Source organism: Notechis scutatus, chromosome 1 (genome assembly GCF_049901735.1).
Source record: "Notechis scutatus isolate UNSWTSFEM ecotype Mainland chromosome 1, rNotScu1.2, whole genome shotgun sequence".
In the NCBI taxonomy this organism is placed as follows: Eukaryota; Metazoa; Chordata; class Lepidosauria; order Squamata; family Elapidae; genus Notechis; species Notechis scutatus.
Genome location: NC_142009.1, coordinates 101,413,723 through 101,441,384, shown reverse-complemented (window position 1 = coordinate 101,441,384; position 27,662 = coordinate 101,413,723). Strand labels below are relative to the sequence as shown.

The following is a 27,662-nucleotide window of genomic DNA, read 5'->3' as shown; positions in this document are numbered from 1 at the left end:
TTCTTTTTGAATTTCTATAAAAACAATACAATTATTGGTTATTCATCATCCCCTCTCCAGAGAAAAGTATTCCAGAAGAAGATAAATTCAAATCTTTAAGAGGAGTGTAATTATACTCTTTCTTTTATAATGAGAAGTTTCTGTTCACAAAAATATTCATTCCAACATTGATGAAAGAATAGCCATTTTATTAAATGCGAGGCTCTGTTCTGAAACCACATTCAGATTTCAGGCATTTTAGCTTTCAACAGCAAATATTTAACATTGAAGACTTGTGAAGTATTGGTAACAGCATTTACAAATATTTACAAGCATGTGTATATATACATTCAAATGTTTCTGTGTATGTGTCTGTATGTAGACATAAATACACACATACACATGTATATGCATCACACAAATATGTATACAGAGAGAGAGAAAAAAAACACTTTTTCAAAGGTGAAAAGAATATGCTCACAGGTATTCACAGTGTAATCTTTCCAAAAGTAAATCCCTTTCAGCTCCATCCATAATATCACAAAGTAACTTCTCAACAGAAGTTATGTAAATTATTTTATAAATCAGTGTGTGTTCGTGTGTGTGTGTGTGTGTGTGTGTGTGTGTGTGTGTGTATGTGTGCGTGTGTATTGACAAAAAAAAGAGATGCATGGTTTTATACCAAGACTAATGGGTGTAAATCTGGCTTCTAAAAAGCATGATAAATACCCTTCTTTGTTTCAGTGAGGTCATTAGTTCACCCTATTGTTAGATACATTAGGGCTACTGCTAAAGGATATATCCATTTGTTAATACACAATTCTAGCCATGTTACTATAAATTTGTCAAGGAAATGGCCTTAGTCTTTTAGTACCTGTTATCTGCAGCTACTTTCCAATCACTTCTTATATTAAGGAATGACATAATATGGATTAAATCAGCAATAATTTCCTGTTTTAATTGCATGAAAGATAATTCAATACCTCCTGACTCCTCTTGATTTTTAAGCGCAACAATGGAAAATTCAGGAATAAGATATGCATGCAACTCGGAGAGTACAGCACAGTGGAAAGAAGCAGAAAAGAATATTGCTTATGATGCAATTTATTCAGATCTTTGGAGAGACAGCCTTTAAGCTTGTGCTTGAAATAGTCCCATTAAAACTTTAAAAGCAGCCTTGTTAATTTGTACGGAGGTGTGAGAACAAATCATTTCTCAGCTCATTTCAGAATTCAAGAGATCTCTTCCTTGCTTAGACATATTCTTTATCTTCAGTAGTCTCAATCCAAAGGAGAGCTAAGGTTATTTGAATTAATGAAATATTTGTACTTAACTCCATAATGTGTATTGGGGGCGCCTGGAGAGGGGAGGGTGGAAGGAGGGTGCATTGAAGAAACATGCTCTGTAACATCACAAAAGCATTTTACTCTTTTCTGCTTGAAGCAAAATTTCATGTGCAAGTACATAATGAGTAGACTTACATTATGACACTACCATGTACATTTCATCGCTTTGATAACATTTTGATTTGCAGATACCCCTAAGGATGGAGTCACTACTGAAGTTCTGCTCAGTGCTGCAGGAAAGCAAAACTATTATATCATTGCTATCGTATAATTATACTTTGTAATCACTGGTGCACTTGAGTCAAAATTGGCTGCTGTTAGGATTCAGTTTCCAATATCATTAAAACAATCATTTCGTAAAACAAAAGCCAGCTATATGATTTTTTCCCTTGCTCAAAATTTCTCTTCCCTTTCATTAATCTGGTTTATGTGTCACACAAAACTGAGGTTGGCCTCACTGTGGTTTGTTGAAGTACCATTTACATGTTGTTTAAAATAAGTAGTCTTTATGTACCTATATTTATGAAAATAGTCTTATTTACAATAGGTGAATGCATGTTTCACATTCTGCTGTACTATAAACAATGGTTTGCAGACCACAATAGCTGGTATACACACCACATTAAGCCACAATTACAATGGCTGAAATCACATATTGTCCTTAATAAAATGTGTGGACCCAAGGACTCTTTCTCTTAACCATGGTCAAGTACAAGGATGAACAACCATGGCTACCAGACCATAAACAGACATTAGCCTTATTGAATGTAGCTTTCATCTTAATTTTAAAAGTCCTTCACAAGTCAAGGAAGCCATTTGGACCCTGGGCAAAAGTGGTTTACTTTATGTTTAGCAAAAGGGAAGAGAGAGAGAAAGAAAAATAAAGTCAGAAAAAGAGCAAAAGAAATCAAAGGAAAACCCAGGAAGGAAAGGGATGCCAGAAAGCAAAATCCTGGGATTCCCACTCTTTTTTGGCATTGTCTCCCCCCCCTTGCTTCACCCTGGCCTTTAGGTCACAATAGCCCTCCACAGGAAAAAGAAACAAAACGTGTTACCTACCACTGGTCTAATAGAGGCTAAATATTTTTTCCCTTAACCCAGGATTACAATTTTCCTCAGGCTGAAAATCATTTCAACCTCTGGTTTCAAATCCTATGTAAGCTAGGAATCACAGTTAGGTAAACGGATGAAGAAAGCAGAGAAGGAACTATCATAGGAAGTCAACATCATGTCTGCAGAGACTGCATCTCTTGGGTGTTGATAGGTATTTAAGGATTGGTTAAATGATCTTATCCTGAAATGATATTTCCAGAACACCTCCCCCCCCCCCCTCCCACACACTTCCAATCTCCCTTCATATGCTAGAGAGTCTTCTCCTTGGTATTTTGGGCCCTGCTGTATTTTTGAAGTGGACTTCCCCTCTCACTTCTCTGGGCCCAGGGCCCTGCAAATGGCAACTACCATTCAGCCAGTTTTTCTCACCCTTAACTTTACAACAAGCATTTGTGCTAGAAACCGGAGGGGTCCCGCTCTTAGAGTCCAGAGAACTTTGATTGACACTGATACTCCCTGCACTCTTGGAAGAATAATTGTACAGCATTTTAAGGAAGGCAGATTTAGTATTCGCTTCTTGCTTATACAGGATGATGTAGCACTTGGGGAAGAACGTACAGCACAAGATGCCATAGTTAGATATTAAAATGACAATGATTTCGACTGCAGGCAAGTACTTGCCAAAAGTGGTTGTGTAGACAGGGATGAATATAATCCATGCAATGAAATAGATGAGCATGCCAAAGGTAATGAATTTTGCCTCGTTGTAGTTTTCGGGGAGCTTCCTACCTTTAAAAGCACAGATAAAGCAGATGAATGCGAGGAGGGCAATGTATCCTAACATGATGCCGAGGGCCACCCCTGAACCTTCATTGCATTCCAGGATGATAACTCTACGGATGGAGAAGTTCTCCTGCACGAAAGGGCTTCTCACGGTGATCCAGACCGAACAAATCAAGATCTGAATCCCTGTGCAAAAAGACACTATGGGGATGGGCCTGTAGAGGCCCTTCAGCCATTTTTGTAACTTGGGATCGAAACTGAAAGCCAGCAAGATTTTCAGGGACTTAATCAAAATGCATGAAATGCAGAGGGCAAAGCTAATGCCAAAGAGAGCTTGTCTTAGTTTACATTTATATGCCTTGGGCTGGCCAATGAATAAGCTTGTGCTAACAAAAGCCAGGAAGTGACAGAGGAGTATAACGTAGCATACAGTTAGGCCACCGGATGCCTTTACGACAGGAGTGTCCACATTTCGAGTAAATATTATGAAAATGGCACAAATCAACACAATTCCAAGGGCAGAGAGAGCCACTAGCAAAACAGCAAACCAGTCATTCCAGTTGAGGTATTGAACCATCTTCCTGTAGCAGGTTGAACTGTTTACTGGGGCCCAGTGGGTTCTGTTGTTGCATAAAATGCAGTAATCCATATCTATGTGTGGAAAAACAAAACAAAAAATCACCTATCAGTTCCCATAAGTTGTTGAAAGTTTAGAAATGTATCAGCTTGGTTCATTTGAATTAATTATTTTTGTTTAATTTGGGAGATATTTGGTCTGACAAAAGTCTAGGCACAAGTATAAGAATAAGAATGGGGAAAAAAAAATTCTGAGCAATATATTAGAATGGTTTTGTAAGCCATTTCAAATCAACCATCAGTGGCGTCTGCAGCAAATTACAATGGTATTAAAATGAAGATGTCCACTCAGTGACATTATCACTGAATGCTGCTATAATATACTTGCATCCTGACAACTGACCATTTGTATGATGCCATGACATATACTAAATATCATATCTCTCCACCCCACAGCTCACCCCTCAGAGACTCATGTTTGCCTTTGTAATGGAAAAGGAAGGAGCATGGGGGCTTGTGTGGTTAGGATGCTGGGTTGGAGGTTAGCAAGCCCACATTTGAGACCCAAGTGCTGCCGTGGGACAGGGTGAGCTCCTGTCCTTGCTCTAGATGCTGCTGGGGACATGAAAAGAGCCCCACCCCCAAACTGGGTGTCCCCCCAGGCAACAGTGATGTCACTGTCTAATCCTTTCAACATGGACACAAATGTGATGCAAATGGAGAAGAGAGAAAAAGATTCCCCCACCTCCAGTTCTCAGTGGCAGATACAGATGGATCCCTACTAATGTTTACCACAGTCACATGAGAAATCCATAAACAGGAATTAAATATGCAGCCCAATAGCCCGGCTGTATCTTTCAAGGCTCTTCCCGCGAGATGTTTATCAACAGATCCCTTGTTTCAGGAGATGTCCCACACACTCCTTCTGCATAACTAGATGCGGTCCTTATAATAATCATACATATATGCCCAGTTGCACAATTTCTATAGAGAGGTTCCTGACGCTACCAATCAGATGGCTTTCTGCAGCTATTTCATATTTTTCTGCTAATTTGCGTTGTGTGTGGGTGCATGGGAATGAAGCAGAGCAATAAAAACTCTTTTCTGAAAGCACGAGATAAAAAATACATGTATTATTGTTTTTCTGTGAGGGTTTCTTATAAAACAAACCCATAAAAATGTTATATCCTTCAACAAATTTAATCTTGAGGATTCTCACCTGTCTGGTTTGTGTAGTAGTTTTCAGGGCAACTGATGCACTCGTAGCAGCAGGTATGTGGACTTGCGGAAACTTTTTTCACTTGTCCTGGTCTGCATTTCCTAGAGCATTTGGACTGGACATTCTGCAAGAACAAAAAACACCAGGAAGGAAAAAACCCAGTAATGATAATAAATTATTAACTAACATGTCTTCATTGTAAATTTACCAGGAACATTATTCTGTAATCTGACCCTTAGTGTAAATAATCCAAATCCAGGGCAGACTATTTCTGTCAAATGTATATTATTTGAGGCCAATCCTAAATACTTAGGAGCCCTGATGGTGCAGTGGTTAGAATGCAGTATTGCAGGCTAATTCAGCTCATTGTCAGGCGTTTGATCCTCACCATCTCAAGGTTGACTCAACATTCTATCCTTCCGAGGTCTATAAAATGAAGACTCAGATTGTTGGGGGCAATGGGCTGACTCTGTAAACTGCTTAGAGTGGGCTGTAAAATGGTATATAAGTCCAAGTGCTATTGCTATAGCTGATGTCCACCCACACACTGTGGTGGAAGTAACTTGCCTATGTGCCATCCATGATAGACAATGCCACTGAATGGCCATGCTGAAATTTCATACTGCCATAGTCTTGCAAAGAATGTCATGGAGCTCCTCCCTTACTCTCTCCTACTTTCTTACAGATAGTCCTCAATTTATGACTGGTTGCTTAACAATAGACCCCCACAAAAGCTACTTATGACCCATTTCTGGAGTTTTGATGGCTGCATACACTTCAGGTTACATGACTGTATTTTGGGCATTTAGCATCCAGCTCACCTTTACTACTGGTGGCAGCATTCCATGGTCATGTAACCACAATGCACTATGTTTTTTGTTGATTTCTAGCCTTTTTGCCCAGTTTCCTGCAATACATGAATTTGCTTAATGACTGCAGATTTTACTTAACGACTGTGGTGTTCACTTTAACAGGCATTGGAAACAAATCATAAAATCAGGTCTAATCATATGGATAGCTTGACTTATGACCCTCATGACTTACAATGGAAATTTCATTATGATCATAAGTCGAGGACCATCTGTATTTCAAATGATAGACAGCTGTTTGCTACTCTGAAAACCATCAATGATTGTCCAGGGTTGGGTCTGGCAACCTTTTCAAACCGATGGGCATATTTGGAATGTAGGGATATGTTCTGAATGCTCTTCATGAAGTGATTGCTACGGCAGGGAACTGATTTTCTAAATTGATATCATGAAGAGGGACGCATCAGGCCTTAAGGCCCAATTGGCTAATTTGAGAAACTGTAAAGTTACTTTAGCACTATACAATACTCTTGACACTCTGTTATATCTTTCTTGTTTTCCCTCTAGGATGATAATAGTGTGAATACATTTCTAATCAAAGCACTGAGCAATTGCCTTCTACCAATGCAACTTTTGGGGATGACAATTCTATGATGTTTAGAGACAGTCCTGTAAGGAAAAATTATGTCCGAGACTGGCCAAGACTTTGCAAGTTCCCATTTGTTATTTTTTTTTTGTAAATAAAAATACCTTAAACAATTAGGTAAAGGTAGTTGGGGCAAGAAACTTGAGGGGACCAAGGGGATGTTGATGGGCCCACTGCAGTCATGTGAGTGGAAAGCACTGAACGCACTATTGCATGAAAAGCACTATTTATTTATTAATAGCATAGTTACTGTGTTCATTTTATGTTCACTGGGCTGTTTACAGAAAAAGAGAATGCATTTATAGAAATAAATGCACAAAATAAAGATAAAATTATCAACATATTTAAATTTCAGAAAGCATGGTAGTGGTGTTTTATTTCTTTTTTTCTTTTTTAATCTATTGCTGGAGATTAATAAGACCAAAAAACTTGAGGATTTTTTGTTTAAATGACAGGAGTGGAAATGACCAATATCTGGGAACTGAAACAACCAATGTATGCACCAGATAAGACTTTTCACAATATGATACCACCAATGAGAAGATGCTGTAGTGGCAAAGAAAAGGCTTCCAGCACATGTTAAGGTCAGCCACAATGCCTATACCATTTATTTAACCTGACTCTAAATTTAAATTCCACTAATTTAATCTGGGTCCTGCTCACAGATTTTTATTAACGGAGAATGGAAGCATGTGAAAAGCCTGACTGCTATATGTAGTATAAAGTCTTAGATGAAACTGATCCCTTGTATATGTGGGTGCAATGTGGTCCATCTGCAAACTTGGTGCCCCTGGTGGATCAATGGAGAATTGGTAGGGACATCATCACCTGTTATTTTTCTTGGATCCTTCATTGTCCTTCAGTACAGTACTGTTAACTATTATATCCTCCAAGTGACCAGCTGAGGTAGGACCACAAAACATAAGGTTACAATAGCTCCATTCCCTTTTGAACAGACCTAAGTGGATGGTAATGTTGTGACATCCTTAAATATGGACTGTCTTTGGGATTCCACAGAAATCTTGCCAGCTGGGCTAATAAGTCAATAGCTTTATTTGGAGTTTCCTTCAATTAGTTCCAGTGAGGGAATAGAAATCTTAAGGAGATCTTTGGAGGGAATTTATAGAAGGCCAGCTGAGACCTAGAGGCCATAAGAGGGGGACCCATATCATCATAATGGAGTTGCGACAACAGTGTTAAAAGGAATTCGCTTCAAAGGGCCATGTGTACAGCCTGGAGTTCTTTAGGTGTATCACTATTAGTTTCCAGAAGACTATTAGGGTCATCTTTTACTGATTCACCTGCTATATTCCTGTCTGGAAAAGGACTTTGCTCTCATCTGTGTCCTGATATTAGAGCATTGTTTAACTTTCTATTTTTCAAGGTCACTTGGGTATTCTCAGTTGCTCTTCTGGGCAAAGGCAATAAAAATATATTACACCCATAACTCAAAAGTTTGAGGAAAAGTTAGAATTTAGCTCCTGCTCTGGTGTTGATCTTTTAATCCCTAAATGCCTTCTGAATCTTATCTGAAGAAGTGCATGCACCTCTTGGCTCTTCTGTTAAGCCACATAAACCTAATTCATGTGCCTGAAGGTACAAATCTATCAAGTTGTTGAGCAAAAAAAAAGTGTCATCATTACAGAATATCTTCTCACAGACATCTGTAAAAGACTACCACAATCTACCTGCATTTTCTTAAAATAATGAATGCCCAGTTTTGTTTTGCAATTTAGAGTTCCTATTACAATTGTTAATTTGATTTCTTTATGCTGATGTTTCAAATAATTGCCTTTTAAAAATGTATTAGTGTGCTATTATTATAAAATTATTTTCAGACATTGTGGTGAGAAGATTTTGTCTTAAACAGTAATATGAAATATTTCAAAGAAAGGCATAAAGGTACTCTCACCCCACTTATATTTCTGGCAAACAAGTTGTAGAACTGTTTCAAAAACCTGTTTGACCAGAAGTGACAATGGGGGAAAACAAATATTTATTTTATGTTTTAATGACAGGAGTTTAGGGCTCTACAGCCCCTCACATTTGAAGGTGAAAAGGTGCTTCAGAGGGTCTGGGAGTGACAATGAAATACTACTCTTTAACTCCTTAAAGCAGCTTTTTGACTTACAAGGATAATCAGTTTAGACTCTAGAGTCTTCTAGATGTTTTTCAATACAACTTATACTAGCTGTTACCAAATTAGACTTATGGATTCATATTCTAATCTAAATGATTGGATGGGATCCAGGTGGCCTGTGCATAATCCATTAATCCAATATTTCCTGCATTTTTCTTTCTCCATGTAGTGGCAAACTAAAGCATGGATTCAAATCTATACAAATCTTCTGAACAGATACATCCATGTGTATTTCAGTCCCATTGTTTTTCCAAGGTGCCTTCAGATACCTTTAGATTCATGAATTCAATTTCATCTTCTTTATCTGCAAATATGAAGTCATCTTTCTCCAGGTCATACTCTGCCATGTTGGTAATCACCACTTTTCCATCAATTTCCTTCCAGAGCAGGACATCGTATCCTGTGATAATGTCTCCTTGAGAGTCAAAATAGACCTCACGTTCATTATCTGTGATCTTTATCTCTTTAAGTATTTCGAGCAACTGCAATAATGAAAACAAGGAATGATTAAAAACAATATTGCTTAAGGAAGGCAAACACCAGATAGTAGCAACTAATAGCATTGCATACTTCAGGATTGTGCTAACTATAGATTAAGAAGAACGTTTATTGAAACCATCTAAGCAAGGGGAGTTGGTGGGCAAATAATACGAAGAAAGGATCATGGAATGAAATAAACACAAAGAAATCTTTTTCCTGATTACTTTTTTTTTCAGAAGGCAGTTCATCAGCTTGAGCTCATCTCTAAAATAAAATTATTGGTTTTACTTGCTAAAATAAAAACAAAATATTAACTTAATCTTATTTCCTTGGAAGCAAATAAGCTTTTAACAATATTACTAAGCTGTATAGAAAGTTAATAATGTGATTAACTTTTGCAAATGCTATGAAGTCTTCAGTGTAGCTTCCTATAATGTGTGTATCATTTCAGGAACAAGCAGATCTTGGCTTTTATTCATCATAACTGTAGTTGAGAAGGACATGGTTAGTGAAAGTATGGCTGATGTATTTGACATGGGACAATTTGGGCTTCAATGAGTTTTAGCAGTAGTAATACTATGAAATACAGGCTACGGACTATCTTCTTTGAATTGAAGGCCACAGTTGACCTTTGATTGACTTTCCAAGGGCTACTGAAGAAGTCAGCTAAGTCAGAAAAAAATACTTGTAATATGAATCAATCATATAACTCAAAATATTAAGCACAGTTCATGCAATTACTTCTCTGCAACACTTTGAAAAAATGCTTTGCATATGAACATAATTCCTGTCTGTAACTCTTTAAAGTAGCTTCATCTTTCTTCCAAAGCCTGCACCAGCTTTTTTTTGGAATTGCATTTGAAGTATTGCATTGATACAAACCTCATGTGATTAACTCTTTTTCCCCTTCCATATTAGAAATATAATTGAAATGATTCTCAAGGTTGTTCTCAAGGCTTAAAAGTCCACCTGTGACTTGGTCTGGCCAGCTGCCCATCTCTGAGAGAATTTCACAATTGCATCCTCTCACTGCAATAACTTCAACCTGAATGAGATGGTTGAATGTTCAGCTGGGATAAACCACGTCACTTTCAGACTGTGCAAGTTGACCTCACCTGACTACAAACAGAATAACAGCAAAGCAGACAAAAGCCCAGGCTGTCATATCATTGTTCAGTTTATAATTTTGCATTTGCAAATAACTTATATTTTAAGTTTATTATGAGTTTAATTTTTACATAGAAGGGGATACAGGAATACAATGCTTTCTTACAGTACCAGGCATTCTACCACTTCACTATAGCTTGGTCTATGCACATTGGAGAATAGCAGACTATTGTGGTTGTAAAAGAAGAAGACAGTGTTGAATATGCCCCTGTCCGGAGTAAAATAAAACAAATGATAACCCCTTGCAACTAAGATTCTAGCAACTCAGGAAAAAGAGTCCTAATCCATTCTGTTCCCTTCACATTGGTTTCATCACTCAAATGCAGTCCTTCAGTATTTCATTTCACACCTCATATCCTCCTCATTTGACCACTTGGATATATTAGGAAATGGATGTGCCATTTGTGTATAGTTTTGCTTTTAATGAAACTGTTCAGGACACAGGAATACAGTCTTGACAGCTTTAATAAAACTGGCTGCATTTGTTCCTAGATTTCATACTAAACTGAGTGAAAGCTTGTTGTCTCTGTGTTTAATTGCTTTATTTGATGTCTGTAATATCAAATTTTATTATGTTTATGTGAAGGGTATGGCTCATTACAGATCATTGCTATCATTTCAAATACAGTGTTTTCAGGGAAAGTGATGTGGTGATAAAGCTGTGAATTACTGAATGACAAAGCATTTGATGGTTTAGGAAAGTATTTATGTTTGATGCTAGTATTCTCCCCAAATCAAATATTGTAAATTCAATGACTAGCAGCATGCACATTACCTTTCTAAATCAAGCCAAACTTCCGGTTACCCTCTCCCCCACCAAACCCTGCTTCTAGCAAAAGCCAATCAGATACCTCCAGAATGGAATCCTGTATATAGTGCACGATACCAGTAATTTTTTCTTGATCTTTTTACCCCAAAATGACATTCAGAAAGACATTGGGAAAGTGGAATTTCACTAAACTACCATAAAAAACACAACACTTTTAGCATCAAATATTCCTGCTCTGTTGAGAAGAGCTTCCCATAGAAGCTGCATCAAATTCTTGGAGGAAAGAAAGAATATTAATCAAACAAATCACTAATATAGATACAATATTATTGGTACATTTGTCCAAACTGGAAAAAAGCCACTCTAACCTGTGCCAATCATTATTTAGAATTTTAGAAGGGTATACTTGTGAAAAAAAATGCATTTTGGGATTGAATTGAATACTTTATTTGGCCAAGTATGATTAAACACACAATAATTTGTTTCCAGTAGAGAAAGACTCAGTATGCATGCAAAATAAAATAATAACAACAACAACAACTATAAAGGGGGAGTAAAGAAGATAATAAGGATAAAAATAATACTACAGTCATACCATATCAATAAATATACATAGACACGAGACAGTACTGTTAGAAATTGTCATTTAGCTTGAAGAAATTGTCATTTTCACAAAAGAGTTCAACACTGTGTATTTGAGAGATTGGACTGCCATTTGTCAGAAATGCTGTAGGGTCTCCCGCTTGGGCGGGGGGTTGGACTAGATGACTATAAGGTCCCTTCCAACTCTGATTATCTTTTTTTTTCAGGAGAGAAGAAAAATATTTTGATCTACTTTTTCCAAACTGACAGATGTTTCAACCTCTATCATGCCACCTACAAACTTTTGGCTTTCCTGATAAGAGGATGATCTAAATTCCTGACCATTTTTATTGACTATTTATGCATTTTCTCTTCCAGACATACAATGCCCTGTCTGCTGTACTTTGGAAGTTCACAAGCAGAGTATAAAGTGCATAGCCATACTTCAAATTGTTTGTAAATCCTAATGTTTGATAACCAATCACAGTACTTCCAAATGAGGAAAATCCCATTTTGTTAACATGATTAAAAATTGTAATAAAGTGAATAACTTTCATTTGGGGAATCCTTTGTCTCAGAAAAAAAAGTGTGTGTGTATGGGGGGGTTCTTCAGCTTCCAAGTGCTCCTTTGCAATTTTTGAGAATTCTGGAAATTAAAGTTCACAAAAATTGGTGGACCCCCAGATTACTGATTGAAAGGAATACTAATTTAAAGGATGACCACAAGAGTCTTTGCTAAAAACAAACAAAACCATTTTAAACTCAGGTACACTTGCCAGAAAATTGAGAGTTCAGCAATTGTGGGGAAACTCTTTTGGAAGTGTATCTCCACCCAAAAAATAAGATAAGTTGACAGAGTACTCCCCAAATAACAGCATTAATGTTAAGCTCAACACATTAATGTGAGAAGCAAGTATAACATATCAGCGTGCTTGGATTTCAAAAATCCTTTCAACACATGGACACACAGACACAGATACAGACACACAGAGAGTCTAGACTGCCCAACTCCAAAATGACAAAAATGGGAGCATTCAGAAGACTAGAAAGCAAGAAAAAACATTATAGAAATTCTCTATTTATTTGCTCTGAGAGAACTGATAAAAACACTCACGTATAAGTTCCCCACTTTGACCCTTTGAACCCAAACTTTGCAACCAACTCTTGGGAAAAAAGCCAGTTTTTTAGGGCTCACTTGAAGGTGGGGAGCATGGGGATCATGCAACTATCTGGGGCTGTGATGGTGAACCTATGGCACGCATGCCGGAAGTGGCATGCAGAGCCATTACTGTCGGCACGCGAGCCATCGTCCAGAGCAGGTCTACTGCGCATGCGCTCACCGCCCGCTGAACAGCTGATTGTCAGGTATCTGGCATGCATGCATGGGGGGGCGGGGGTGCACAGGAGACATGTATGCGTGGGGGTGCGGGGGTGCACAGGAGACATGCACACATGCGAAGAGAGGTGTGGGGCATGCGGCGGGGTTGTGTACACATGCACAGGGGGCATGTGGGGACCCTCATGCATTGCCTTCTGGGTGTTGGCACGTGCAATTATGGCACAGGAACCCAAAAAGGTTAGCCACCACTGATCTGGAGGAATGTTGATCCATAGGGTAGGTGCTGTGACCAGGGCCGCTGGGAGGATTATTAAGTGCTAGAACAAGACTAAACTCTTTGGCCGGGCTATTCATGGTGTTGGCAGGACTGGGCCCGATCTGGGCAGGGCGTCGCTTGCAGGGCAGGGCAGGCTGGGAGCACAGTTTCTCTCCTGCAGAGGGGCGCGCCATAGAAATTAAATTAAAATTCAATAAATTACATACATAACTGTTCACTTAGTTTCAGATTAATAAAGGTTATGTCAAACAAGGCCACAAGCAGTGGTGGGATTCAATTTTTTTTTACTACCAGTTATGTGGGCATGGCTTGGTGGGCGTGGCAAGGGAGGGATACTGTGAAATCTCCAGTCAGAGGTGGTATTTGCCGATTCTCCAAACTACACAAAATTTCCGCTACCAGTTCTCCAGAACTGGTCAGAACCTACTGAATACCACCTCTGGCCACAAGGTGGTTTTGCTATACACACAAAGTATAGAGTATAAAGTATATATCCAATATTGTTTTTCTTTACATGCACTCATAACACTGATAAAATTTAGTTTTGTAATTTTTTTAAAAAAATTTCCCCTTCATGGGCTCCCTTTTAACTCCATGGGCCCTGGAACCCCCTTTCCTCAGGCCTGGCTATGAGAGAGAAGATCCAATCCTAAACAATCAAAGCTTGGATAGCTTGGTAAGAATGTGTGCAACTAATCCAGAAACGCTCATATATATATATATGTCTATCAAAAGTTTGTATCGATTGTCCAGGAGGATTATGACTTCAGGATTACAAAAACTTACAAATATTTCTTCAATTATAAGATCAAAAGAAGGTTAAAGGCTATGAAGGGTGCTTCGCTATTTGCCTTATAAATAGATTCTGCTGTATAAGGGAAAAAGAAAAATGCAGAAGAGAATATTCCAGCCCTGATATTTAGATAAAAATGTCAATTGGATTCTATTTGATTGATTATTATAGCTCTACACCTGTTTTGCCTCTCTTAGAGGAAGATAAATGATTTTGGGCAGTTATATTCTGGGTACTTGAAAGTCACAAAACTATTTCTTTTAAGTCAGGAATGATTTACTTATATTTGATGTTGAGTGAAAGGGCAAAGTTAGAGAAAATTAGCTGAAGTGGAAATCTCTCTGTTCAGGCTGATACTGAAGAAAGAAGCTAGCAATATCCTTTTTCCTGTTTGAGAGCCATTTTCTAGAAAATTGTTAGGTTAGTTTGCTAAGAGATGGTTAAGCATTAGGCCAGTGTTGGTTGTCCATTAACTAAGTAAACATGGCCATTATTTAGAGTCAGACTAACTAAGGACTTGCATGAAAACCGGCTGCATTGAATTGGATGAAGAGCCCTCAGTATATGCTAAGCACCAGTTCTTGATAATCTCAAGGGTATCTCTCACTGAGATTATTCTCTTTATTCTTTCATCTGTGGGTAAAAACCAGTGTCGACTTGCTTTCTATGATGTTTTGCTTAGAATATTTTTAGGTAAGGTACAGCAAGCACTTTCCAATGACACTTGGAAACAGCATGATGAAACAATATATTATTGCTGAGATAGGAGCAAATGGCTATAGATCATAGTGGAAAAATTTCTTCTTGAAACTAAGGCTTTTTCTTTCAAAAGAATTAACTCAAATGTGATGCTCAGAATTTTGAAGGGGAATTGCTGTTGGGATTTGATCTACATCCCTTTTGCCAAGTTGTATTCATGATATCTTGGCTTTCTCTAAATGTTGACCCACCCAGAAATTATCAAGTAATCTTTTGGTGGGGAAAAGGGGGGGGGGTATATGGACTAGTAAAGGTATCTATTTCTATTTTTATGTAGGAGCAAAAATGAAGCTTCCTCCCCCCAAAAAACTTACATTTCAATTAAGTCCTTCTTATTGGAGTTAAATTTTAATGATGAAAACTGATCTTGTAAGTGGCTCCTCAATTTCAAATGTTTATCCCCAGACAAAATTAAAACAAACACAAGAGAATCTTAATCCTCTAATATGCATATATGTATACACACACTGCTGTTGATTATTTTAAAAAATGTGCTATCTCTTAAAACACAGGGCACAATCACACATTATCCTAAGTTATGATGTGGTTTGTCTGGTTTTAGTTTAGCATGTACTAGTATGAATCCAGCTTCTTTATGGCTTACTTAACAAGACGTGGCTTCGCATGTTTGTGAATCCAGTGAGAGTGGACGCTGTTGTATGATGTGTAAGGTGATGTAAGGTTTCTCCAACTACCATGAGAAACAAAGATTTCAGGCTTGCAGGAGCAAGTAAATGAACACAATTTCAACTGCTAAGAAACCAGAACATCACATACGGAATGTAACACATTCTATTACATTCAAGCTGTTTTAACCTTGATGATAGAGCATCCTTACCTCACCCTACATAAATAAATAACAAAAATAGGCCCTCATATTAATATTTGTGCACTAATATGCAAGGAAAAAAAGAAATGCAAAGCAGAGCCAAATGAGCATGAAAAATATAATCAAGCCCTACCTCCCAAGGAGCAAAAGCGTATGGATCTTTGCAGTCTCTGTCTTTGCACTGTTGCTGAATGGCCTTGGCAATGGCATGCACTGCCAGCATGGTGCTGTGGATAAATCCTGGTTCAATATTGGCAATGAGAAATTCCTCTCGCCAAAGGCTGTTGGTTGGGCGAATCTGATTTTGGAGCAAGCTCTCTGTCGAATAATTTGAAATGCACTTGCTCAGATCTTGATCATTTATATGGGAGCATGTTGACATTAGCATCATATATTCCCTTAAGAATGTGTTGTTGCCCCTGGGTGTGGTTGGCAGATTGCTCAAAAACTCATGGAAAGAGGACATGTTGCCACTTTTGAATGTAAATCCAACCACTTTCCCCAGGCGACTGATATTTGGAAGGGTGCTAATCTTCACAGCCGCTGACCAGTTATCACTTGCAATCCAGGTCTTATTTATGTTCCTTTCTATTGCTTTTCTGAAAAGTCTCATTACGTGGAATTGCCTCAGAAAGACGACGATGACATTTACCCTGGTTTCCTTGACAATCTTTTCAAGTGCTTGTTTAATTTTGCCATGGATCGTGCTGTCCGAGAGATAAGCTGGCAACATTTCTTTAAAGGCAATGCAGACGTTGTTGGCCATGGCCTCTAACCCAAAGCTTTCCACAGCGAGCCGCCCAAAGTCATCATCGGTGGCGATGATTCCAATCCAGTTCCATCCTGATTTGTGGATTAATCGTGCCATTGCTTTGGTCTGATAGGAATCGCTGGGCACAGTGCGCAGGAAAGAAGGAAAACGCACTTTGTCACTAAGGATTTCTGCAGTGGATGCATGACTGACCTGCAGAGAGGAAAAAACAGTTCAGTTATGGAAACAGGGAGATGTTTTGACTAGGTCACCAATACAGGCCATTATTTAAGGGTTATACGCTCAGCAAAGTGAGCTCAGCGCTGATATGACTTCATGATAGCTCTAAAGCTTTCATTTTCTAATACCTGATGGTCTAAACATCTCTACATTCTTAGGCCCTGAAAAAGTGTGTGTGTATGAGTATGTGTGTGTGTGTGTCCATGGACACATACACACATACTTTTGGGGGGAAATGTAAGCAAAGTTAGTTATTAACTTTTTAGAGGAAAATCTGAGAGTGGATAGCAGTTTTCTGAAATACCCTGCTCCGTATATGAATCAATACAAAACACTTATCTGGATAGAAGTCTTAAGTAATTATCATTCAGGCAAAAGAGCTAGTATTCCCTTTTATGTTATTGAATTGAATTTTGCATTCTTAGAAATTTTCTAAGATTTCTGTCATGTTTTCTAGGTTTCCCTTATCAGCCGTTTTGGTCTCAGTAAAAGATTGCAATTTTAAAAAATCAGCCATGAATTTTTCATCGAGTGATTTGGGTTCTATGCTGCAATGGAACCACTGTAGGATAAACACTAACTAGGATAGAGGCTGGCCACCATTATCCATCCCAAGAAAAGTTCCATGGTGAGTGAATTGAGCCATGATGGCTAAACCTTCTGGGGTGGATTTTTATTACCTCTAGCAGGCATGAAATGTGGGAAGGCTCACATACAGACTGAATCTTTTACAATATTATGTGGCTAACAAAGGTAGGCAGGAAGGGTAGGTATTCTGAAAAATGCTAATTTTAACAAGTGAAAACAACAGAGTTATTTCATTGTTTTGTATTTGACATAGCTACCCCACTTGATATGGTCAATTGAAACTCTTAAAAATACCAGTCACGTTGTCAAAACAGTTTGACTATTTAGGTAGAAGGTTATATTCAGCCAGGGTTGAAAAAGATCTTATAGCTTCCACATAGTGGCTCATTCCTTGCCAAAGCAGCTTTGCTCAATTTCTTCAAAAGGAAAGCCTCTTGCATTCGAGGGAATGTCTGTATTGCTAAGTAGTATACATTTCTAGCCTGAATAATTTCATTTGCTGCCCAATATTTCTTATTGCTGGGTTATTTTCCTGTCTGGGAAAGGAAATTTTCTAGATCTCAACATGCACAGCATTGCACAGAACCCAATCTGATTGTGTGACAGACACTAAGTGGGATGATCTAAAAATATGCAGGTTGTACAATGTGTGACACCTTTGAGAATATATTCTTTATTTAGTTACATTCACTCCCTAATTTTTGTAGCTTTAAATGGTAATTTGTGAAATGTAAATAGGTACCATTTTTAAAGAAAAAAGAAGATAACCCTGAATTTAATATGACATCTTTTCTATGGAAGAGGAGATAAAACTATAAACATGTAATGATGTTGTATAATACCCAGCTATCTAGGATTGCACATTTGGATAGAAAACCATCCTTTTTACCTGGAGAATGAAAAAGTATATGTGTGTTCCGGTATGAATGTGTACACACATGTAAAGCACACATATTTATGTGAAGGCATATATGAATAGTGAAGAAAATATGAACACTAGAAGGAAGGAAAAATACAGGTAGTTCTCAACTTACAACCACAATTAACCCCAAATTTCTGTTGCTAAGTGAAACAATTATTAAGCCAGTTTTGTCTCATTTTATGACCTTTTCTGCCACAGTTGTTGAGTGAATCACTGCAGTTGTTAAGATAGTAATGTTTCCCTATTGACTTTGCTTGTCATAAGGTCACAAAAGGTGATCGCATGACTCCAGGACACTGCAAACATCACAAACATGAATCAGTTGCCATTAATGTCTCAATTTTGATCACGTGGCCATGGAAATGCTGCAATAGTTGTAAGAGTGAAAAATGATCATAACTCACTTTTTTCACTGTCGTTGCAACTTTGAATGGTCACTAAATGAACTGCTGTAGGCCACTGTTGAACTGTTGAAGGCCACTGAATAAGTTTGTGTGTGTGTGTGTGTGTGTTCATATATATGTATGTGTGAGCATAGCCTTTGAGGCAGTGTTGTGTCCTGACAATTACCTAGGCAGATTCCCGCAATTTTCTTGGTAAGATTTTGGAAGGAGTTTGCTCTTATCTGCTCCCAGGGCTGAGAGAAAATGACTAGCCCAGGTCACCCATGCTCAAGTCAGAACTGTTAGAATAGAATAGAGCTGAAAGGGACCTTGGAGGTCTTCTAGTCCAGCCGCCTGCTCAAGCAGGAGAACCTATATCATTTCAGATAGGAGACTGTCTAGACTCTTCTTAAAAACCTCCAGTGATGGAGCGCCCACGATTTCTGAAGGCAAGCTGTTCCACTGGTTAATTGTCCCCAACTTGTTTCTCCTTAATTCCAGGTTGCTTTTTCTCTTGGTTCCAACTTTTATTTCTTGTCCTTCCTTCTTGTGCTTTGGAGAGTAATTTGACCCCTTCTTCTTTGTGGCAGCCCCTCAAATACTGAAATACTGCTATCATGTCACCCCTAATTCTTCTTTTCTTTAGACTATCCAGACCCAACATTTTCAGCTGTTCTTCATATGGTTTAATCTCCAGGCCTTTGATCAATTAAAACTCAGGGTCCCTCAGTTTCTAGCCTGAAGCCTTAACCATAATAGTAACTCAGAAGGGAAACCCATGTTTGAATGCAAGCAAGAAGGCAACGATGAAACAAACACTGGTCTGTCCCAGCACAAACTTTGCCCCGGTGGGACAGGTATTGTAATATCTCACACACGTAGGGGAAGAGCTTGCGTCATGCCATCGCATTGTTCACTTCAGCATTTTGCTGAAATGGTTGGCTTCTTTGTAGTCCAGGAAAGGACAGAAGAGCAAGAGAAGCCCTGTTTACACATCGCAAACGTTAAAATTCCCTCAGGCAAGCTTCCCTTCACCTACGAGGCATCCTTGCTTTTCAGCAAAACAATCTACAGTCACATGTATCTCCTGATCATTCCTATGCTTTCAGCAGCTTCTTCACCTCTTACCGGGGAGTGTATGAGGACTCCCTCAAGATAATAAATCTTTCCTAAGCATATAGACTTGAAACCAGATATATTTTTATTGGGAATTTTACCCGAAATATATAGTAAAGAATTGAAATATTTGATTGTAAATGTATTAACAGTGGCTAGGATTGTATTTGCTAAAAACTGGAAACAATGAGAAAATATTAACACAGGAGGAAGCTGTTAAGAAAATATTGGAATGTGCTGAAATGAGTAGATTGACATTTGAAATCAGAGAACAAGAAGATAAACAATTTTATAAAATTTGGGATCTATTCTATCAATGGTTAGACAATAAAACATGGTAATGAAATATGCAGATTTTTAGAACATAATGAATATATAAAGATATATTTTTATTATATCTACTAAATGATTATGGGATAGATTTGAGATGATAATATGAACTGTCATAAAACAAATTAAGTAAAATATGGATTATCTTGTAAAACATGAATGAATAATAGTATAGTCAAATGATTGATTAGCAATGATATTAATGTATTTAGGAATATTTGATTGACAATATGAGAACATATACAATGTAATTGTAATTGAAGACTATGAAGTGGAAGCACAAAACAATTTGTAAACCAACCAACACACTGTATGTACATATATGGAAGATGGTTTGATGTTTTTATGTTGTGTTTGTTTATGTTTGTTTTAAAAACAATAAAACTTTAAAAAAAAGATAATAAATCTTTCCTGAGGTCCATGACCAATAATGAAGCCTGACAACCAAAATAAGTTAGGCAGAGAGAAAGGGGGGGAAAATCCTTAAGAATAAAACTGAGTAAGCATATCCATAAATCAGCTACACATTTCACATATGCATAGCTAAACCTGGCTGAAGTTTAAGTAGCAAAATCACAGCTGTCTGAGAGTAAATAAAAGGAACAGAGGTGACCAGAGAATTTGTTCAAATATGAGGACATCAACTATAAATAGGTATCAGCATAAAATGCACAAACGAAATGTGATTTACAATTTCAGTATTCCCTTAGCCCCTGCACATGGGCAGAACCTTAGTCAAATGGAATTCACTTGTGTTTCCCTTCTAAAAGCAACCACACTGAAACATGCTAAAAGAGAAAATATTTATGGATTGTGATTTGACTTCAATATCTGGCAGGTCTAAGAAGAGTAAGGGAGATAATTGGGAATATTTCCATGGGAAATTATGCTAGTTTTAGTTGTGCATCCACGTCATTAATCTGTTGCCTCAAATCTTCAATTGCATGCTCCTGTCCAAGTACTGTACAGAGTTTAAAGGGGGAGGACCTTCAAAACTTTAATTTATTGCATTAAAGCAGGAGGAAGTAAAATTCTCTGTAAGAATTTGTGGGATCAAATCTACAGGAGCTAAATACATATACAGTTTGAAAGTAGATACCCAGGTGTTGGTCTCAATGGTCACCTTGCAGCAAAGAATCAGGTTTCAGGTATAGCAAAGAACTTGATCTAGGCTTTTCTGAGGGGAAGAGGGGATATGCATAGGCCTATTTGGCCTCTGTGCTTTGACTGGCCAAATACATATGCAGCAGGGAGAAAGAATGCCTCGTTAGTGTAGAATGGACCTTCTGAACTACTTAATTATCCTACATTTGCTTTGCATCTATATGTGATCATGGCTTGAAAACTATGCCTAGGTATTTGAATGATTTTTCTCAATAAACAACTAGCTAGAAGACCTCCAAGGTTCCTTCCAGCCCTATTTCTATTCCTCTTCAAGATCAGTTGGCATATTGATTTCTACAGATGAAGTATTAGTAGAGAAACAGTTTTGTTTAAATTTACTTCCTATTTACAGTTGCCTCTCCTCCCCCACTCCTCGTTTCCACATTTACACTCATGTTCATGGCTGTGCTGTCATAATGAATGAAAATGTAGCAGAAAATTAGATGTACGTGAGCCTCTAATCTCAAGTGACCATTCCAATTAGAATATGTAAAACAGAGCTGACAACCTGGCCTTTTAGATATTGCTGAACTACAACTAAAAGCATTTTCAATGAGCAGAGATAATAGGGAGGGATGTTAACCTTTTGTAACACATCAGATTGTAAGAGAAGATCAGATAAATTGTCCTGCATGTTCGTAAAAGCATTTTTCTCTATGGGTAGTCCTTGACTTACAACTGCAGTTAGGACTGAAACTTTTGTTGCTAAGTGATGCGGTTGATAAATAAGCCACACCCTCTTTTATTGCCGTGGTCATTAAGTGAATCTGGCTTCCACCATTGACTTTGCTTGTCAGTAACCCCTTGGGAAAGTCGCAAATGGTGATCACATAACTCCAGGATGCTCCAGTTGCTAAACATCCAAATTTTGATCACATGATGATGTTGCAACAGTCATGAGAGTAAGGACGGGTGATAAAGTCACTTTTTTCGGTACCACCAAAATTCTGAGCAGTTGTTAAAAAAAATACTCGTAAATTGAGAACTATCTGTATGTAGAAAGGAGAAACCTGAGTAATTTTAACCTGGAAGAATTTGCCAACATAATTTCCTGCTTCTCCATATTGCATAATTTCCTGCTTCTCCATATTGCTTTTTTTAGATATCAAGACTAGCAATGTACTTCTAAAGCATTGAGGATGCAATATCATACAAGTGGAAACATATACAGCATAGAAATACTTTTAGCAAAATACAGATACATTACTCAGTTCTGTACAGAATTGGATTCTAAATCCAGAAAGTTGTGGAAATGCACAACTTGTGCCAAATGCAGCTCCTTCTTAACTATATTCAGCTTCTAGTTATGCCGTTGAGATCGGGTTGGGATTCTACCGATTCTGTCCGGCTCTGTAGAACTGGTAGCTCTGAAGAGCAGCAGACATAGAACCGGTTCTATGTCTGCTGATGTTTTGGCTCACCCGTCGCCTGGGTTCTTACCTGACCTTTATTTCCTGCTTTTTCAATCTCAGCTGCCGTGCAAGGCACAAGTGCGGTTGAAAAAGCAGGAAAAAAGTGCTTTTTCAAACACTGCTTCTTTGCACTCAGCGCTGCTCAGCTGTCCAGGCAGCAAGCTGATGATGATTTACAGGCACGCGCAGCGTGCAGGGAAGCACATCGTAAATACCAAACAGTCATCAGTGAAAACAAAAAAAATATATTATATTAGCACAATTGAAAAAATCCAGAAATATCTCTATAAAATGGGAATGCGTGAAAAATAACATGAAGCTGATGAAAAACAAGAAGAAAAAAGAAAACGAAAATTGAGGAGTTAAGGGTAGGGCAGCCCGGAATCCGGGTCTATGTTCCTTATTTTTGTTTTTTTTTTTTAATCACCAAACCTAGTAAAATCACCAAAAAATTGTAAATCACGGGTAGTTAACCCTGTCGGATCCCACCCCTGGTTGAGATATTCATTCATTCATTTAGATTTTACTGACTGAAAATAAGGATATGTTTCCAGAATGACCTACCTGTGGTATCAACTGCAAATTCAATATTCTTGCAACTGACATAGACACTTCTGAATAAGTAGCTCCTATGACAGCTTTTACTCGGGGTGTGTAATCTGAATAGTTGCATTTGAATTCTACCAGGTCTTTGGAAGCATTAAACTTGGACAGGAACCTCAAAGCTGCAGCCATGGCCCTGGTAACTTCTGCACAAGTGTCATAGATTTCATAACCCAGTTTAATTCCTGGTAGAAGAGGGGAGTTGTTGATGATTTCTATGGCATGGACCATTGCAAGACTCTGAAGAAACACTTGAACTTCAAAGCTGCCAAGAAATACAGAAATAATTGTTAGTTGTTTCAATGGAAGCTGTATAACATTATATAATATCAGGATGCATATTTCCTATTTGCTCACAATAAACTCATAGTGATGAAGTCCCTTCAACTTATAAGACGGATAATGCATACCTTTGACAGAAAAGTCAGACCAACTACCTGGCAGGCATTTGTCAACATTATTTGAACTCTCCTCTACAGATGTATATGGTTAGATTTATCTCTGATTTCCAGAAAACAATAGAAATGCCATTCTGCAGTGGTTACCCAGATTAAATAACCTTTGAATGTTTTCTAGGATTTTGGAACACGTGAATGTATTTACATACATACAGTTTCTTCTGGATCTCTGTCTACTGTATGTTGAAATGCTCCATCCCTGACAACCAAATGCACTGTTTGGATCAGACTACTAACAAAGGCAATAAGCAATCTTCACTGCTTTTAGGTTACTGAGCCCCACAATGTGCTTTTTCTTCCTCCAAATGCGTTCATCACACTCAGAATTAATTCATCTAAGTTTTAAGATGATCAAAGGCCTGGGAGACAAAACCATATGAAGAAGGGCTGCAGGATCTGGGTTTGGCTAGTCTAAAGAAAAAAAAAGAATTAGGGGTGACATGATAGCAGTATTCAAGTATTTGAGGGGTTGCCACAAAGAAGAGAAGGGTCAAATTATTCTCCAGAGCACCAAAGGGCATAACAAGAAACAATGGTTGGAAACTGTGATATGTAAAATTATACCTGTGAAAATATAAAGCAATGGTAACACCATTTTTAACCTCTGTGTTAACCTAAGATAGTTTACTGGAATATTATGTAAGAATTCTCTATTGTTTTGTATAAAGGTTATATATCTGGCAGGTTATGCTGTCCAGTGTCATGTTAATGATGGAGATTACTGGAAATGGAAACAGATAAACAGGACGAGGAAACAGATGTTATGCTACAATAATAATAGGGGTGTTGCATAATTGGATACGTAGCTGGATAGTTTGTGAACCCGGAAAGGGGCAGACACTGTATATTTGAACCTGTATATAAACCCCAGCCTTCCTGGGAACCATGTCTTCTGCCCATGAGCAGAATTCCCTTTTGCAAAAGCTTCATAATAAAGCTCTTATTTGTTGTGTCTCCAGTTGTCTTTTGGTTGATTTTTATCACAGAAACTAAGCACAGAGAGAAGCAACTTGAAATTAAAGAGAAACTTCCTAATGGTGAAGACAATTAACCAGTGGAACAGCTTGCCTTTCAGAAATCATGGGCGCTCCATCACTGGAGGTTTTTTAAGAAGAGACTAGACAGTAACTTGTCTGAAATACTATAGGTTCTCCTGCTTGAGCAGGGAGCTGGACTAAAAGACCTCCAAAGATCCCTTCCAGCTCCTCTCCTCTTCTCTTCTCTTCTCTTCTCTTCTCTTCTCTTCTCTTCTCTTCTCTTCTCTTCTCTTCTCTTCTCTTCTCTCCTCTCCTCTCCTCTCCTCTCCTCTCCTCTCCTCTTCTCTCCTCTTCTCTTCTCTTCTCTTCTCTTCTCTTCTCTTCTAGATTATTCTAGTCTAGTCTAGTGCCTGGAGGGAGAGGGTTAAGAACCTTACCATTTCCTAGGCTTCTTTCCTAGGTCCTTTAAGAGAGGGCAAGAAACTTCTTTTTGGGGAGAGCAACATTTATTCTTTGGACATGATACTGGTGAATAGAATGAGTGATGGTGGATGAAGCCAAGATACATGTGCATGGGCCCCCTGGACCTTAGCACAAGCTTCTCTCTAATGATCTGGTTCTTTAGAAATGTCAAAGTCGGGATAATTATCTCAATATTGCCAATGGAAGTACAGGCAGTCCTCGACTTACAGTACGACCACAAGAGAAGTACAGGTAGTCCTTGACTTATAACCAAAATAGAGTCCAAAGTTTTTGTTGCTAAGTGAGGCATTTATTCATTGAAATTTGCCCAATTTTATGACCGTTCCAGCCACAGTTGATAAGTGAACCACTGTAGTTCCTAAATTAGTGACACGGTTGTTAAGTGAAACTGGCTTCGTCACTGACTTTGCGTGTCAGAAGGTCGCAAAAGAGGGTCGCATGATCCCAGGACACTGCAATTGTCATAAATATGAGTCAGTTGCCCAAGTGTCTGAATTTTGATCACATGACCATGGAGATGCTGCAGCAGTTAACTGTGAAAAATGGTCATAGCTCACTTTTTTCACTGCTATTGTAACTTTGAATGGTCACTAAATGAACGGTTGTAAGTCGAGGACTACCTATAATATGGTAACAATTCTGCCTGTACAGATCACGAGCAAATAAGTTAAAACTGATCAGGAGCTTAATTTTCCCTCTATCCACCAACTAACTTTTTATTTGGAGAAAGAACAATATGAACCTGGATTCTGCTGTCTTTCCTGTATCAGATTTGCTGAAAGGTGAGAATAAGGTATTCTTCTCCTTCTCTCTCTTGACCAAGATCCTGATTTGATCCAGTCAACTTCTACAATTGGTAAAGTGGGTAGGACTCTAAATTTCCACATATTACAGTAAATTTGGTTGAAGAGCTTGGTTAGTGTTCATGGATATCTATGGTAAAGTGTCTTAATAACTGGGCCCTTGAAAAACTATAGTAGTCCTGCTGACCTCATTAACTCTTTCCTACCCATACCTCCCAGTTTCACAAAGGCACCTACGTCTCAGAAAAATGGCGTGCCATGGTTAGAATGGAGTATTGCAGGCTAACTCACTGCTTCTTGTCAGGAGTTAGATTCTGACTGGCTCAAGGTTGACTCAGCCTTCCACCCTTTCGAGGTCAGTAAAATGAGGACGCAGATTGTTGGGTGACAATAGGCTGACATGAAAGCACTATGAAGTCTAAGTGCTATTGCTAATTGCATTAATCCAACAATGTTTTCCTTAGTTTAGTGACTTCTAGATGTCACAGGGGTTGTCCAGCACAGAGGATGATAGGCTGTGCTGCCTGAGAATTCCATTTCCACATATTTGGAACACATCAGTTTGGATAGGACTTTTAGATCTGGGCTGCAAAATTGTGGTTCTACATCAGATGGCAACCTAGCTTTAGTATTTTCTGTATCTCTTTGCTGATCTCTAGTGATCATCTGGCCAAATTTGGTATCCCTTGAGATGGGGGAAAAGATGTTATGAATAAAGGAAGGAAGAGAATTTAATTACCCTTTGAGATGCACTTTGAAAATGCTGGCTGGCAGCTAGTGATGATGGATTGCTTCACTCTTAATATATAATATAGAAGTCAGTCCCAGGTAAAGTGACTTGATTTTGTGAAATTCTTGCAATTCCAAGCATGGCCTTTATACATTCTTGAGCAAGAATGATAAAATTAATGGGCTGAATCCATTGGGGCTAATCAAACTGTACAGCAAAACTCTGCATGATCACTAGATGGCAGTAAAGAGCTAGAAATTGATGTACTTCTTTGGTGCTATCTAGTGGTTGTCCAGATTATTACAGTCCAGATCTGATACAATTCCCAGATTCTCAATGAGATTGCATCTAAATTATTATATAAAAGTTTCTACTTCCAGTTATTTTTAAAAATGAGTTATATACAACACTGCAGCACAAAGGATATTGTATACTCGGGCTAGATTCTGGTCACATAATGTGTTTAAAATCATATTACTGCATCATGGATCTAAATATTAAAATTTGCAATAATTAATCATATACTGCAGAAGAGATATAAATCAATAAAATACTTACAGTCCTTCTTTCTGCCCAAGTACTCAGAAATAAAGCTTGTTGAATTCAATGGATCAATGTCATACAGTAATTTACACATTAGTTTTACAGCACAATCCTACAGCATTGGCATAAAGATAAACTCATTAGCTTTTATTTTATAACTTCTGAGTAAGATAGATGTTGAAGCTCTCCCTAATCCCTGGTACTAGATTTTATCTGCCTATAGTAGTATAACAGTCCTCTAGTCATGCAGTCCTTTTATCTCAACTGACAGATCAAACCCCATCTTTTAAGTAAGAATCATTTTAAAAATCCACTAAATTTCCAGTCCTCTCCCCCTTTTGAGTAGCCCCATTCACTTTCATGTCATTTTCCTTCTAACATTTTTTTTTATGGCAGAGAGAACTGTTGTTGTTACTCACCCAGCACAATTGGCAATCATAGGTTTGAGGGGCTTTTCTCCAGAATGTAACATTTTGCCATGAATTGCAAACAAGCCTCCAATGACAATATCTCCAGGAGAACTGGCACCCACAAAGTCATCAGGGCTCCGGCAGGAGTCACCAAGAGGAGAGCAAATCAGGAAGACAGGTATTAACACACAAAATATTGCCAT

General features: G+C 38.1%; 1 protein-coding gene across 1 annotated transcript; it reads right to left on the bottom strand.

Moving 5' to 3' along the window:
• Positions 1 to 171: 171 nt before the first annotated feature.
• GPRC6A (G protein-coupled receptor class C group 6 member A) lies at positions 172 to 27,662 on the bottom strand. The gene is made up of 6 exons (XM_026666010.2): positions 27,469 to 27,662; positions 23,017 to 23,320; positions 15,680 to 16,510; positions 8,821 to 9,033; positions 4,957 to 5,080; positions 172 to 3,812 (listed from the first exon to the last, which is right to left on the bottom strand). The coding sequence occupies exons 1-6, from the start codon at positions 27,660 to 27,662 to the stop codon at positions 2,680 to 2,682; spliced, it is 2,799 nt and encodes a 932-aa protein (XP_026521795.2). The 3' UTR covers positions 172 to 2,679.

Excerpts from the sequence above, each read along its gene's own strand:
- GPRC6A (XM_026666010.2), bottom strand. The coding sequence starts at position 27,662 with ATGGCAATATTTTGTGTGTTAATACCTGTCTTCCTGATTTGCTCTCCT. Across the intron at positions 16,511-23,016 it reads ATTTGCAGTTGATACCACAG|GTCAGTCATGCATCCACTGC; the intron begins GTAGGTCATTCT and ends TCCTCTCTGCAG. Across the intron at positions 5,081-8,820 it reads TTGAATTCATGAATCTAAAG|AATGTCCAGTCCAAATGCTC; the intron begins GTATCTGAAGGC and ends TTGTTCTTGCAG.